The following is a 15691-nucleotide window of genomic DNA, read 5'->3' as shown; positions in this document are numbered from 1 at the left end:
ACAGCAAAGGAAACCATAAACAAGACCAAAAGACAACCCTCAGAATGGGAGAAAATATTTGCAAATGAAGCAACTGACAAAGGATTAATCTCCAAAATTCATAAACAGCTCATGCAGCTCAATAGCAAAAAAACAAACAACCCAATCCAAAAATGGGCAGAAGACTTAAATAGGCATTTCTCCAAAGAAGATATACAGACTGCCAACAAACACATGAAAGAATGCTCAACATCATTAATCATTAGAGAAATGCAAATCAAAACTACAATGAGATATCATCTCACACCAGTCAGAATGGCCATCATCAAGAAATCTAGAAACAATAAATGCTGGAGAGGGTGTGGAGAAAAGGGAACACTCTTGCACTGCTGGTGGGAATGTGAATTGGTACAGCCACTATGGAGAACAGTATGAAGGTTCCTTAAAAAGCTAAAAATAGAACTACCATATGACCCAGCAATCCCACTACTAGGCATATACCCTGAGAAAACCATAATTCAAAAAGAGACATGTACCAAAATGTTCATTGCAGCTCTATTCACAATAGCCCGGAGCTGGAAACAACCTAAGTGACCATCATCGGATGAATGGATAAAGAAGATGTGGCACATATATACAATGGAATATTACTCAGCCATAAAAAGAGACGAAGCTGAGCTATTTGTAATGAGGTGGATAGACCTAGAGTCTGTCATACAGAGTGAAGTAAGTCAGAAAGAGAAAGACAAATACCGTAAGCTAACACATATATACGGAATTAAAAAAAAATGTCATGAAGAACCTAGGGGTAAAACGGGAATAAAGACACAGACCTACTTGAGAATGGACTTGAGGATATGGGGAGGGGGAAGGGTAAGCTGTGACAAAGCAAAAGAGAGGTATGGACATATATACACTACCAAACGTAAGGTAGATAGATAGTGGGAAGCAGCCGCAGAGCACAGGGAGATCAGCTCAGTGCTTTGTGACCGCCTGGAGGGGTGGGATGGGGAGGGAGGGAGGGAGGGAGATGCATGAGGGAAGGGATGTGGGAACAGATGTATATGTATGACTGATTCACTTTGTTATAAAGCAGAAACTAATAAAAAAATAAATAAATGGGTGTTAGAATTGTAAAAAGCCTTTTCTGCATCTATTGAGATAATCATATATATATATATATATATATATATATATTTTTTTTTAAAGAAGATGTTGGGGGGTAGGAGTTTATTAATTAATTTCTTTATTTTTGCTGTGTTGAGTCTTCATTTCTGTGTGAGGGCTATCTCTTGTTGTGGCAAGCGGGGTCCACTCTTCATCGTGGTGCACGGGCCTGTCACTGTTGTGGCCTCTCTTGTTGTGGAGCACCGGCTCCAGATGCGCATGGTCAGTAGTTGTGGCTCACGGGCCTAGCTGCTCTGTGGCATGTGGGATCCTCCCAGACCAGGGCTCGAACGCGTGTCCCCTGCATTGGCAGGCAGATTCTCAACCACTGCGTCACCAGGGAAGCCCCATATATTTTTTTATACTTTTTAATTTAATGTGGTATATCACAGTGACTAATTTGGGGATAATGAAAAATCCTTGTATTCCTGGGATAAATCCCAGTTGATTGTAGTGTTTGATCTTTTTAATGTATTGTTGGATTTGGTTTGCTAGTATTTTGTTGAGAATTTTTCCATGTATGTTCTTCAGTGATATTGGCCTGTAATTTTGTTTTTTTGTGGTATCTGTATCTGGTTTTGGTATTAGGGTGATGGTGGCCTCATAGAATGAGTTAGGGAGTGTCCCTCCTGCTATATTTTGGAAGAGTTTGAGAAGGATAGGTGTTAACTCTTCTCTAAATGTTTGACAGAATTTGCCTGTAAAGCCATCTGATGCTGGACTTTTGTTTGTGTGAAGTTTTTTTTTTGTTTTTTTTTGTTTTGTTTTGTTTTTGTGGTACGCGGGCCTCTCACTGTTGTGGCCTCTCCTGTTGCGGAGCACAGGCTCCGGACACACAGGTTCAGCAGCCATGGCTCACGGGCCCAGCTGCTCCACGGCATGTGGGATCCTCCTGGACCGGGGCATAAACCCGTGTCCCCTGCATCGGCAGGCAGACTCTCAACCACTGTGCCACCAGGGAAGCCCTGAAGTTTTAAAAATAAGTTTCAATTTCAGTACTTGTGATTGCTCTATTCATATTTTCTATTTCTTCCTGGTTCAGTCTTGGGAGATTTTACCTTTCTAAGGATTTGTCCATTTCTTCTAGGTTGTCCATTTTAGTGGCATATAGTTTCTTGTAGTAGTCTCTTATGATCCTTTGTATTTCTGTGTTGTCCAAAGTAACTTCTTTTTCATTTCTAATTTTAGTGATCTGAGCCCTATCCCTTTTTTTCTTGATGAGGCTGGCTTAAAGTTTATCAGTGTTTATCTTTTCAAAGAACCAGCTTTTAGTTTCACTGTCTTTTCTCTTGTTTTCATCATCTCTATTTCATTTGTTTCTGTTCTGATGTTTATGATTTCTTTCCTTGTACTAACTTTGGGTTTTGTTTGTTCTTATTGCTCTAGTTGCTTACGGTGTAAGTTTTGGTGTTTATTTGTGATTTTTCTTGGTTTCTGAGGTAAGACTGCATTGTTACAAACTTCACTCTTAGAAGTGCTTTCGCTGCATCCCATAAGTTTTGGATTATCGTGTTTTCATTTTCGTCTGTCTCTAGGTATTTTTGAATTTCCTCTTTGATTTCTCAGTGGTCCATTTGTTGTTCAGCAACATATTGTTAGCCCCCACGTGTTTGTGTTTTTGCAGTTTTTTTTTCATGTAGTTGATTCCTAATATCAACATTGAAGTGCTGGCTTGATATAATTTCAATTTTCTTAAATATAATGAAGCTTACTGTATGGTACACCATGTTATCTATTCTGGAAAATGTTCTATGTGCACTTGAGAAGAATGTGCATCTTCTCCTTTTAAATGGAATATTCTATAAATATCAATTAAGTCCATTTGTCTAATGTGTCATTTAAGCTTTTGTTTCCTTATGGATTTTCTGTCTGAATGATCTGTCCATTGATGAAAATGGGGTGTTAAAGTGCCCCAATATTATTGTGTTACTGTCAATTTCTCATTTTATGGCTGTAAGAATTTGCCTTATATATTGAGGTGCTCCTATGTTGGGTGCATAAATATTTTCAATTGTTATATCTTTTTCTTGGATTGATGCTTTGTTCATTTTGTGGTGTCCCTTTTGTCTCCTGTAACAGTCTTTATTTCAAAGTCTATTTTGTCTGATATGAGTATCACTACTCCAGCTTTATTTTGATTTCCATTTGCATGGAATACCTTTTTCCATCCCCTCATTTTCAGTCTGTATGTGTCTCTAGATTTGATGTGGGTCTCTTGTAGACAGCATATATGTGTCTACTTTTTTTTTTAACTCGGATATAGTTGTTTTACAATGTCATGTTAGTTTCTACTGCACAGCAAAGTGAAGTAGAGTTCCCTTTGCTATAGAGCAGGTTCTTGATAGTGGTCTATTTTATACATATTAGTGTATATATGTCAATCCCATTCTCCCAATTTGTGCGACCCCCATCACCCCCTGGTGTCCATACATTTGTTCTCTACATCGGTGTCTCTATTTCTGCCTTGCAAACTGGTTCATCTGTACTATTTTTCTAGATTCCACATATATGTGTTAATATACGATATTTGTTTTTCTCTTTCTGACATACTTCACTCTGTATGACAGTCTCTAGGTCCACCCATGTCTCTACAAATGACCCAATTTTGTTCCTTTTTATGGCTGAGTAATATTCCATTGCATATATATACCACATCTTCTTCTTCTTCTTGAAATCTATTCAACCAGTCTATGGCTTTTTGTTTGAGCATTTAATCAATTTACATTTAAGATAATTACTGATCTGTATGTTCTTATTGCTATTTTGTTAACTGTTTTGGATTAGTTTCTGTAGTTCTTTTTTCTTCCCTTCCCTTTTTGTTCTCTTCTCTTGTGATTTGATGACTATGTTTAGTGTTGTGTTTGGATTGCTTTTTCTTTGTGTGTTTGTTCTAGATTTTTTGCTTTCTGCTTACCATGAGGTTTTTATATAGCAGACTACATATATGCAAGTTTTTTTTAAAGTTGCTGGTCTCTTAATTTTAAATGGATTTCCAATATCCTGCATTTGTATGCTCCTCTTCTATTTCTGTTTTTGTTATCATATTTTGTGTGGATACTTGCCTACCTTTACTGTATGTTTGCCTTTACTGTTGCACTTTCCCATTCATAATTTTCTTGTTTCTAGTTGTGGTCTTTTCTTTTCCATCCAGAGAATTTCCCTTAGCATTCATTGTACAGCTGGTTTGGTGGTGGTGAATTTTATTAGCTTTTGTTTGTAAAGCATTTGCTTTTTCCATGGAATCTGTATGAGAGCTTTGCTTGGTAGAGTATTCTTGGTTGTGTTTTTTCCCTTTCATGGCTTTCAATATATCATGCCACTCCCTTTGGGGTTGCAGAGCTACTGTTGAACAATCAGCTGATAACTTTATGGAAATTCCCTTGTGTGTTATTTGTTGCTTTTCCTTTGTTGCTTTTAATATTTTCTCTGCCTTAATTTTTTGTCAATTTGATTAATATGTGCCTCAGTAGGTTCTTCCTTGGGTTTATCATGTATGGAACTCTCTGCACTTCCTGGTCTTGAGTGGGTGTTTCCTTTCCCATCATAGGGAAGTTTTTGGCTATTATCTCTTTAAATATTATCTCAGGCCCTTTCTCTCTCTCTTCTCCTTGTGGGACCCCTATAATTCAAATGTTTTTGCATTTAATGTTGTCCCAGAAGTCTCTAAGACTGTCCTCATTTCTTTTCATTCTTTTTTTCTTTATTCTGTTTTGCAGCAGCAATTTCCCCCAATCTGTCTTCCAGTTCACTCATTCGTTCTTCTGCCTCACTTTTTCTATTGATTCCTTCTAGTGCATTTTTCATTGCAGTTATTGTATTGTTTAATCTTTGTTGGTTCTTTAAAGCTTCTAGCACTTTATTAACATTTCTTGTATCCTATTGGTCTGTGCTCCATTTTTTTTCTGACATCTTGAATCATCTTTACTGTCATTACTCTGGATTATTTTTCATATAGGTTGCCTATCTCCACTTCACTTAGCTGTCCTTCTGGGGTTTTATCTTGTTCTTTCATCTGGAACATATTTCTCTGCCATCTCATTTTGTCTAGATTTCTGTCTTTGTGGTCTCTGTTCCTCACACTGTCGGATTGTAGTTTTTCTTGCTTCTGGTGTCTGCACCTTGCTGGGTGAGGTGGGACCAGTGGCTTATACAGGCTTCCTGGTGGGAGAGACTTGTGTCTGCCCACTGGTGGGTAGAGCTAGATCTTGTCCCTCTGTGGGTAAGGCCATGGCAAGAGGTGTGTTTATAGGTGGTTGTTGGCTCAGGATGACTTTAGGCAGCCTGTCTGCTGATGGGTGGGGCTGTGTTCCCACCCTGTTCATTGTTTGGTCTGAGGCATCCAAGTGCTGGATCCTACAGGCTGTTGTCCAGGTCTTGGTGTCAATATGATGACCTCTGGGAGAGCTCATGATGATCAATATTCCTTGGAGATGCCACCACCAGTGTCCTTGTCCCCACAGTGACCCACAGCTGACCCCTGCCTCCCTAGGATACTCTCCAAGACCCGCAGGTAGGTCTGGCCCAGGATCCTATGGAGTCACTGCTTTGCCCTGGGTACCAGTGCACATGAAACCTTGTGCGCTCCCTCCAAGGGTGTAATCTGTTTCCCCCAGTCCTGTGGAACTCCTAGACTCAAGCCCACTGGACTTCAAAGCCAAATGCTTTGTGGGCTCCTCTTCCCATTGCCAGACCCCCAGGCTGGGGAGACTGACGTGGGGCTCAGAACTCTCACTCCTGTAGGAGAACCTCTGTGATATATTAATTTTCCAGTTTGTGGGTTGCCCACTTGGTGGGTATAGGATTTGATTATATTGCAGAAGCACCTCTCCTACCATCTCTTTGTGCCTTCCTCTTTGTCTTTGGGTGTAGAGTACATATTTTGGTAGGTTGGGGTCTTTTTGGTCGATGGTTGTTCAGCAGTTAGTTTTGCTTTTGTTATTTTTGTGAGAGGAGGTAAGCTCAAGTCCTTCTACTCTGCCATCTTGTCTCCTGTCCCTGTCATACTTTCTTCTTCACGTTTTCATGTTACTAATTAGCATACTTTCATTTCAGCTTGAAGAACCTTCAGCATTTATTGTAAGACAAGTCTAGTGTGATTAACTCTTTCAGCTTTTTTTTTTTTTTGGTCTGGGAAATTCTTTTTCTCTCCTTTATTTCTGAAGACAACTTTTCTGGGTACAGCATTCTTGGTTGGGTGTTATTTTCTTTCAGTACTTTGAATATATCATTCCACTCTCTCCTTGTCTGCTAGGTTTCTGTTGAGAAATCTGCTGATAGCCTTATGCAGGTTCCCATGCATATGAGAATCGTTTATTTCTCTTGCTGCTTTTAACCTTCTCTTTTTGTCTTTGATTTTAGACAGCTTTATTATAGTGTATCTTAGAGAAGACCATTTTGGGTTGAATTGCTTGGAGACCAGTGAGCCACATGAACTTAGATATCCAAATACCTACCCAGAATTGGGAAGTTCTAGTTATTATTTATTTAAATGATCTTTCTTCCCCTTTCTCCCTCTCTTCTCCTTCTGGGACTCCAATATTTTGTAGATTGTTAATCTTAATTTTATCCTATAAGTCACACAGGCATACTTCACTCTTTTTGATTCTTTTTTTTCCCTATTCTGACTAGTCGATTTCAAATGACCTTTCTTTGACTTCACAGATACTTTCTGCTGGCTCACCAGGTCTGCTATTGATGCTCTCTATTGTATTTTTCATTTCATACATTGTATTCTTCAGCTCTATAATTTGTTTGGTTCTTTTTATGATTTTGACTGTGTTAAATTTCTTATTTTTTTCATGATATTTTCCTGATTTTGTTGAATTGTTTCTATTGTAGCTTATTGAGCTTCCTTAAAACAACTATTTTGAACTGTTTATCATGCACATCACAGATCTCCTGGTCTTTGCGTGTCAGCTTCTGGAAATTATTGCATTCCATTGATGATGTCCTGTTTCCTTGATTTTTCATATTCCTTCTAGTCTTGTGTTGCTGTCACCTCCTCCAGTTTTTATTGACTGGCCTTGTCTATACATCCAGGCATAGATTATTTGGTCTGGAACTTCTCCACTGGACTCCCAGACTTTTACAAAAACACTCTCATCTGTTGGTGAAAATCTGTGTTCTTTAGGGAGATGACAGTAGAAAATTATTTTGTCATTTTGAGGATATTGTCAGTTTTCAAAGGTGGTAAGTGTCAAAAATACAAGGGTTCCAGAGGCCAAACAATTATATGTAGATATTAGGGAGGGAGTTTGGGGAGTGCTCATTTTAATTTTTTAATTAAACTTTTTATTTTGAGATCATTGTTGATTCACATGCAGCTGTAAGAGAAAATATAGAGATATACCTTGCACCCTTTACTCAATTTCTCCAATATTACAGCTAGGAAATTAACATTGTTACAGGATACAGTCAAGAGGCAGAACATTTCTATCATCACAAGGATTACTCGTGTTACTGTTTTATAACCACACTCACTTCTTTCCTTTCCCTACTCCCTACTTAACCCATGGCAACAACTAATATGTTCCCTATTTCCAAATTATATCATCTGAAGAATGTTATATAAATGGAGTTATACCATATGTAACCTTTGGATATTGGCTTTTCTCAATCAGCATGAGTCCTTAGAAATTCTCCCAAGTTGGTTTATGTACCAATAGTTGGCTCCTTTTTATTGATGTGTTATATTCCATGGGATAGATGTACCAGAATCTGCTTAATTACACCCGTTGAAAGACACCTACTTTGTTTCTAGTTTGGGCTATTATGAAAAAGCTGCTATGGGTATTTGTTTAGAAGTTTTTAAGTGACAACCAGTTTTTGTTTCTCTGGGATAAATGCCCAGATGTGTCATTGCTGCATCATTTGGTAGTTGTATGTTTTATGTCTTAAGAAACTACCAAACTATTACATAAAATAGTGCTGTACTGTTTTACATTCTCAACAGCAAGGTATGAATGATTCTGTTTCCATGCACCCTTGCCAACATTTGGTGTTTTCAGAATGTTTTTCTATTTTAGCCTTTGTAATAAGTATGTAATGATATCTCATTGTGGTTTTAATTTGCATATTTCCATTGATTAATGATGTTGAACATCTTTTCATGTGTGTAACTGATATCCATATATCCTCTTCAGTGAATTATCTGTATTTTGCCCATTTTCTAATTGGAGTGTATAGTTTTGTTTGTTTGTTTTTACTATTGACATTTTTTTAATTAATTAATTAATTAATTAATTAATTTATTTATTTATGGCTGTGTTGGGTCTTAGTTTCTGTGCAAGGGCTTTCTCTAGTTGCGGCAAGTGGGGGTCACTCTTCATCACGGTGCGCGGGCCTCTCACTCTCGCGGCCTCTCTTGTTGTGGAGTACAAGCTCCAGATGCACAGGCTCAGTCAGTAATTGTGGCTCAGGGGTCTAGTTGCTCTGCGACATGTGGGATCTTCCCAGACCAGGGCTCGAACCCGTGTCCCTTGCATTGGCATGCAGATTCTCAATGACTGTGCCACCAGGGAAGCCTTACTATTGAGTTTTGAGAGTTCTTATATATTCTAGATACCAATGTTTTGTCAGATACATGGTTTGCAAATATCTTCCCTAGCCTGTAGCTTGTTTTTTCATCCTCTTTACATGGTCTTTCATGGGGCAAAATTTTCTATTTTGATGAGGTTAATTTTATCAAGTTTTTATTTTATAGTTCAAGCTTTTGGTGTCAGTTCTAAGAACTTCTTTGCCTACACCTAAATCTTGACAATTTTCTCCTACTGTTTTCTAAAAGTTTTGTAGCTTTAAATTTAAGTTCATTAACTATTTTGAGTTAATTTTTATAGGGTGTGAAATTAGGTTGAGATTATTTTTACTTTTGGCCTGTGGAAGCCCAATTGCTTCAGTGCCATTTGTTTAAAAGGCATCCTTCCTCCACTGAATTGCTTTTGTACCTTTTTGAAAAATCAGTTGGGCATATTCGTGTAGGTCTGTTTTTGGTTCCTCTATTCTGTTCCATTGATCTAACATGTCTGTCCCTCTACCAACACCAAACTGTCTTGGTTATTGTAGCTATATAATTAGCTTTGAAATCAGGGTAGATTTATTACTCAAACTTTATTCTATTTCAAGTTTATTTTAGTTATTCTGGGGTACTCATTTGATTTTGAGCTGGCCCTAAAGCCTCTGGAGATGGGGACTGTACTCATGGCCCTAGGGAGCTCCATGATGACAAACTGAAATGGGTTGATGGACCAGGAATTAGCAACCAACTCCCAAGAAGTTATATATCAATTCTTAAAAACAATGCAGTGTAAAAAGGCAAATGTAAAGTGAAAAGGCCTCCCTTGGAGCTAGGCTCTGTCCTCTTTGCTTTTCTTCCAGCTAGGCTTCCCCTCCTCCAGAAGAGTAGACTGAGTTAATAAGGTCCCATGGCATTACAGATTGTGTTGGAATCTGTATTAAATCTGAATTAGAGAAATCCTAACAACAATACTTCCCATCACTTCCAGGAAGGTGTTATTGGAAGAATTAAGAAAGCTGGCTTTCTCAGGTATCTGAGAGAACTCCCTTCTAGCTCTTCCTATGTATATGATAAAACTATTGAATTACTAAGCTGTACAATCACTTCTACATGTGTAGTGCCCTTGAGTCTCAAAATATATCAGTCACCAGAGCCCTGGACTAGGAGAGCCTTGAGAACTCGAAATAGAAATAAGGGAATCAATTTTTAGGAATTCTGTGAAGTTTGAGACTAGGTAAGTTTCTTTGAAGGCTTCAGGATTGCTATTAAACATGCAAACCTGTTTAGGTGAACCACTGTTTAAATATTGGGAGACAACAGAGGACCTGCAAGGGATAGCCTTGAGACAAGGCAGAGAAGGAACCTGACACAAAGGTTTGGTATGAGTGAGTAGGACTGTTTTCTAGTTTGTTGCTTTGTGCATGTTCCTCTGCTTTATGGTTTCTCAGTGAAAAGATAAGCCAGTTTCAGATAGACTTGAGGGAACTTGGGCTGAGGTAAAGGAACACCATCCCATCATGAAGGTCAGTGTGGTAGGGACAGTGGAGGAATTCAGAGTGAGAGAAGCTCAGGAGTTGAGAGCCTCCAGGAGACAGAGGTGGGCCAGTAGGACAGTAACCACTTTGTAGCCTGAGGACTGTCCAGGTGGCTGGGGCTCATATCTCTAAGGAAGAAGCACATTCTCTCAAAGGATTCTCCTATTCATACAGATCATAGACTTACTGTTATTAACTCCAGATTACTTTCTAAACTGTCATATTTTCACGCCTAAGAAGTTAGAAGTAGTTGCCTTTAATTCCCTATCTAAAACGAATCATATTTCCATGATGAGGGAAAGTGCCAGTGAGGGCCTCCCAAGAGTAAGAAGCAACAAACAGTTAGAAGGAAGGCCATGTCTAGCCAGAGGCCCAAGCCAGGTGCACTCCTCAATTGGAAATCAGATCTTCACAGGCACTCAGCCTCCTCAATGAAAAGGAACATCATTAGGAATAATTAAGGGTGCTTTACGTGGCTGCTAGAATTTCAGGCAACTTAAATCTGATCATTTTATATGGTGACTCATTCTGAACCAAAGAGCCCTTTAAAAGAGCACAAGGGAGGACCTAGGGAAAGTGAAGTCTCATTAAGACTGCCTACCCTGGGGACAATGATAGTGGCTGTCAGTAATAGAAAGAGCTGTCAGTAATTGAGGCAAGACAAAAAAGTGAGCTGTTCTTTCCCATCATGGAGGATCATCAGAACCCTGAGATGGAGAGGAGAGAGCAGAAGACTTGGAGTCAAGCTGACTTAAGTTCAGAGTCACTTTATCCCAAAGATCCTCAGTTTCTTCATCTGGAAAATGGGGCTATTAATGCCTACCTTTTCAGGGGTACCATAAAAATGAAATGAAGGAACTTATATAAAATGACTGGTACTGAATAGGTTCTCGAAAAAAAGAAGGGATAGTTCCTACCTTTTGTTCAATTAAGTATTTTAATTTTTTCTAGTTCAGGAAAATGAGAAAATAAAGTTTCATTTCATATTCAAATTGATCCCCGAAGTATTTTTCTTTTTTAAATACTTTATGGTTCAAAAAGAGAATAACTATCTGAATCTTCTGTCTAGGTTCAGTTTGAAGTTGTCCATTCTGATTTGGGGTTCCTGATTCCACAAATGCTCCCAAACCAATGAAAGAATTGTTATGCACATATCCCTAATATATTTATACATATTAATAAATTCTACAAATTTATTATTGTCCAACTGTTTCTAAATCGTTAGTAAAGTTTAGTTTCTCTCTTTTATTTAAGTGAAAATAAAGGAAACAGAAGTTCTATTTTTTACCTGTACCTAATACGCTATCTTTGGAGATGACTGCCTTAAATTATTCACTCCTAAGCCTTAAGTCTTTTAAGACCATTTGCCAACTGTCATCAGGGACACCTGGGTATCTGGACATTTCCCACCACCCCAAGTGAACTTCAGCATGGAAACAAGCCTAGGAATATGCAAGCACATAGCCTATGGCTTCTCAGTCTCACAACGAGAGTGGGTGAGGTCAGGGAGGTTGTAGTTAAAGGCAGTTTTACCTTTTTGTTTTGGGACTTTTCTCACAGTCATTGCAGCCTGCCTCTTCTGATTTTCAGAAATTTCAAAGCCTATAACATAAAAATACATGACTTTGTTATGAGAAACATAGACCTTTCTTAAATGTATAAATTAGTACAACTTTTCTGGAAGAGTAATTTTGCCAAGATATATCAAAAGTCTTGAAAAGCAAGAAAAGGAAAGTGCTCAGAAACTTGGACAAAGACTTACAACAATGCATTTCAATGTACAGAGGGGCAAAAAAGTGAGATCATGAGTTAAGAGGCTGTTAAATGGAGAATGGTTGAATAAAATATGGTGTAAAGTGGAAAAATGTTTCACAACCAAAAGCAAAAACACAAAGAAAAGGAAAAAAATGAGTCAAAGATAAGTGATTACAACAGAAAATGTATACAGACTTAACGAAATTTTCAGAAGGAGAAAAAAAATTGAATGGCAAAAAGTAATTAATGAAATAACCAAAATGTCTGTGCAAGTTCTTTGTGAATTTTTTAATTGAGTTACTTGTTTTTTGGCTAATTGAGTTGTAGTAGTTCCTTATATATTTTGGAAATTATCAGATATATGGTTTGCAAATATTTTCTCCCATTTAATAGGTTGCCTTTTTGTTCTGTTGTTTCTTTCCTTTGCTGTGCATAAGCTTTTTCATTGTATGTAGTCCCACTTGTCTATTTTTGCTTTGCTGTCCATGTTTTTGGTGTCATATCCAAGAAATCATTGCCACAGACCAATGTCAAGAAGTATTTCTCCAATGTTTTCTTCTAGGATTTTTTACAGTCTCCAGTCATATGTTTAAGTCTTCAGTTCACTTTGAACTGATTTTCATGTATGGTATAAGGTAGGAGTTCAATTTCATTCCTTTGCATGTGGATAACCAGTTTTCAGAACACCATTCATTGAAAAACTATCCTTTCCCAATTGTGTATTCTTGGGAACCTTGTTGAAGATATGTTGAGTATATACATGTAGGTTTATTTCTGAGCTCCCTATCCTATTCCATTGGTCTATATGTCTATCTATATGCCAGCACCATACTGTTTTAATTACTGTAGCTTTGTAATATATTTAGAATCAGGAATTGTGATGCCCCCAGCTTTGTTCTTCTCTCTCATGGGTGTATTGTGGATCCTTATGAATTTTAGGATTGTCCTTTTTTTCTGTTTCTGTAAAAACTGTCATTGGAGTTTTAATAGGATCACATTGAGTCTATAGACGGCTTTCAGTAAAATGGATATTTTATCAACTTTGTCTTCTGTTCCATGAACGCAGAATGTCTATTTATTTATGTTTTCTTTAATTTCTTTCAGCAATATTTTGTAGTTTTCCGTGTACCAGTCTTTTACCTCCTTGGTTAAGTTTATTCCTAAGTATTGTATTCTTTCTGATGCAACTGTAAATGAGATTGTTTGCTTAATTTCTTTTTCAGAGAGTTTGTTGTTAGTGTATAGAAACACAACTTCTTTTTTGTGTTGACTTTTTATCCTACTAATTTACTGAATTCATTTATTAGATGTCAGAGCTTTTTGTGAAGACTTTAGGTTTTCTATACGTAAGATGATGTCATCTGCAAACAGGAATAATCTTACTTCTTCCTTCCTGATTTGGAGGCATTAATTAATTAATTAAGCTTAATTGCTCTAGCTAGGACTTCCATTACTATTTTGACTAGAAGTGTTGGAAGTGGGCATCCTTCTTGTACCTGATCTTAGAGAAAAAGCTTTCTGCTTTTCCCCCTTAACTATGATGTTAGCTGTGAGCCTTCCATACATGGCCTTTATTATGTTGAGGTAAATTCCTTCTATACCTTGAAAGTTTTTATCATAAAAGGGTGTTGAATTTTGTCAAATAATTTTTCTGCATCTATAAAGATGATCGTGTGATTTTTTTTCCTTCATTTTGTTAGTGTGGTGTATCACATTAATTGATTTAGATATATTGAAAAATCCTTGTATCCCAGGGATAAATCCCACTTGGTCATGGTGTATGATCCTTTTATTGTGCTGCTGAATTTTGTTTACTAGTGTTTTATTGAGGATTTTCCCATGTATTTCATTAGGGATATTGGCTTGCAGTTTACTTTTCTTGTAGTGGAAGGTTTAATGCTGTTAAATACCCATTCGGACCCAAAGTCATCTACAGATACAATGCAATCCAATCAAAACCCCAATGGCATTTTTTTAAAGAAACAGAAAAATCAATCCTAGAATTCATGTGGGAACACAAAAGACCCATAATAGCTAAAGCAATCTTGAGAGAGAAGAACAAAGCTGGAGACGTCACAATTCCTGTTACAAAATATACTATGAAGCTACAGTAATTAAAACAGTATGGTGCTGGCATAAAGACAGACATATAGACCAACTGAACAGGAGAGAGAGCCCAGAAGAAACCCACACATAGACAGTCAACATATCTTTGACAAGGCTGCCAAGAGTACACAATGGGGAAAAGATAGTTTACTCAACAAATGGTTCTGTGAAAATTGGATATCCACATGCAAAGGAATAAAATTGAACTTCTACCTTACACCATACATGAAAGTCAATGTAAAGTGGACTGAAGACTTAAATGTATGACTTGAAACTGTTAAACTCCTAGAAGAAAAGAGGGAAAAATCTTCTTGACAATGATGTCTTGGATATGATACCAAAAGCATAGGCAACAAAGCAAAAGTAGACAAATAGGACTACATCAAACTAAAATGTTTCAGCACAGCAAAGGAAAGAAACAACAGATTAAAAATGCAATCTATGGAATGGGAGAATATATTTGCAAACCATATATCCGATAAGGGGTTAATTTCCAAAATATGTAAGAAACTTCTATACTCAATAGCAAAAGAACAAATAACTTGATTAAAAATAATGGGCAAAGGACTTGCATAGACATGTCCTCAAAGAAGTCATATAGGGCTTCCCTGGTGGAGCAGTGGTTGAGAGTCCGCCTGCCAATGCAGGGGACATGGGTTCGTGCCCTGGTTCGGGAAGATCCCACATGCCATGGAGTGGCTAGGCTCGTGACCCATGGCTGCTGAGCCTCCGCGTCTGGAGCCTGTGCTCTGCAACGGGAGAGGCCACAACAGTGAGAGGCCCACATACCGCAAAAAAAAAAAAAAAAAAAAAAGAAAGAAGTCATATAAATGGCCAACAGGTATATAAAAAAGGATATCACTAATCATCAGGGAAATGCAAATCTAAACCATAATAAAATATCACCTCACTCCTGTTTAGAGAGCTATTATCAAAGAAACAAAAGATAATAAGTATTGGCAGGAATGTGGAGAAACTGGAACCACAGTAAACTGTTGGGAATTAAAATGATTTAGTCATTATGGAGGTTCCTCATAAAATTAGAAATAGAACTAACATATGATCCAGTAATCCCACTTCTTGGTATATATCCAAAATAACTGAAATCAGGATCTTGAAGAGATATCAGTACTCTTAGCTTCATTGCAGCATTATTCCCAATAGCCATGATATGGAAACAATCTAAATGTCTGAGGATGGATAAAGGGATAAAGAAAATGTGGTATGTATTTTTGTATACACACACACACACACACACACACACACACACACAGAAGAATATTATTCATCCCTAAAAAGGAAGGGAATTCTGCCATATGTGACAACATGGATGAAACTGGAGGACATTTGCTAATTAAAATAATGCCGTCACAGAAGGACAAATCCTGTATTTGTATGAATATGAGGTATCTAAACTAGTCAAACTCATAGATACAGAGAGCAGAATGGTGATTCTAGAGGCTGGAAGGAGGGAAAAATGGGAAGCTGCTTTTCTATAGCTATAAAGTTCCATGTACACAAGATATGAATAAGTCCTAGAGAATTGTTGTACAACAGTTAGCCTATGGCTAACATTACTATATTATGCCCTTAAAAACTTGTGAAAAGTATAGAGCTCATGGTAAGTGTTTTTCCA

At 37.5% G+C, this 15691-nt stretch overlaps 1 protein-coding gene across 8 annotated transcripts in view; it reads right to left on the bottom strand.

Annotated features, from left to right (window-relative positions):
* ARHGEF9 (Cdc42 guanine nucleotide exchange factor 9) overlaps positions 1-15691 on the bottom strand; it is a 207306-nt gene that overhangs the window by 8546 nt on the left and 183069 nt on the right. For all 8 annotated transcript variants that reach the window (XM_060087328.1, XM_060087326.1, XM_060087325.1 and 5 more), the window contains one exon: positions 11728-11796. In XM_060087328.1, coding sequence (XP_059943311.1) covers positions 11728-11796 — 69 coding nt within the window. The remainder of the gene's footprint in view (positions 1-11727; positions 11797-15691) is intronic.

The sequence above is a fragment of the Mesoplodon densirostris genome, chromosome X (assembly GCF_025265405.1).
Source record: "Mesoplodon densirostris isolate mMesDen1 chromosome X, mMesDen1 primary haplotype, whole genome shotgun sequence".
Taxonomy (NCBI): Eukaryota; Metazoa; Chordata; class Mammalia; order Artiodactyla; family Ziphiidae; genus Mesoplodon; species Mesoplodon densirostris.
This window is presented reverse-complemented; position numbering and strand designations above follow the sequence as displayed.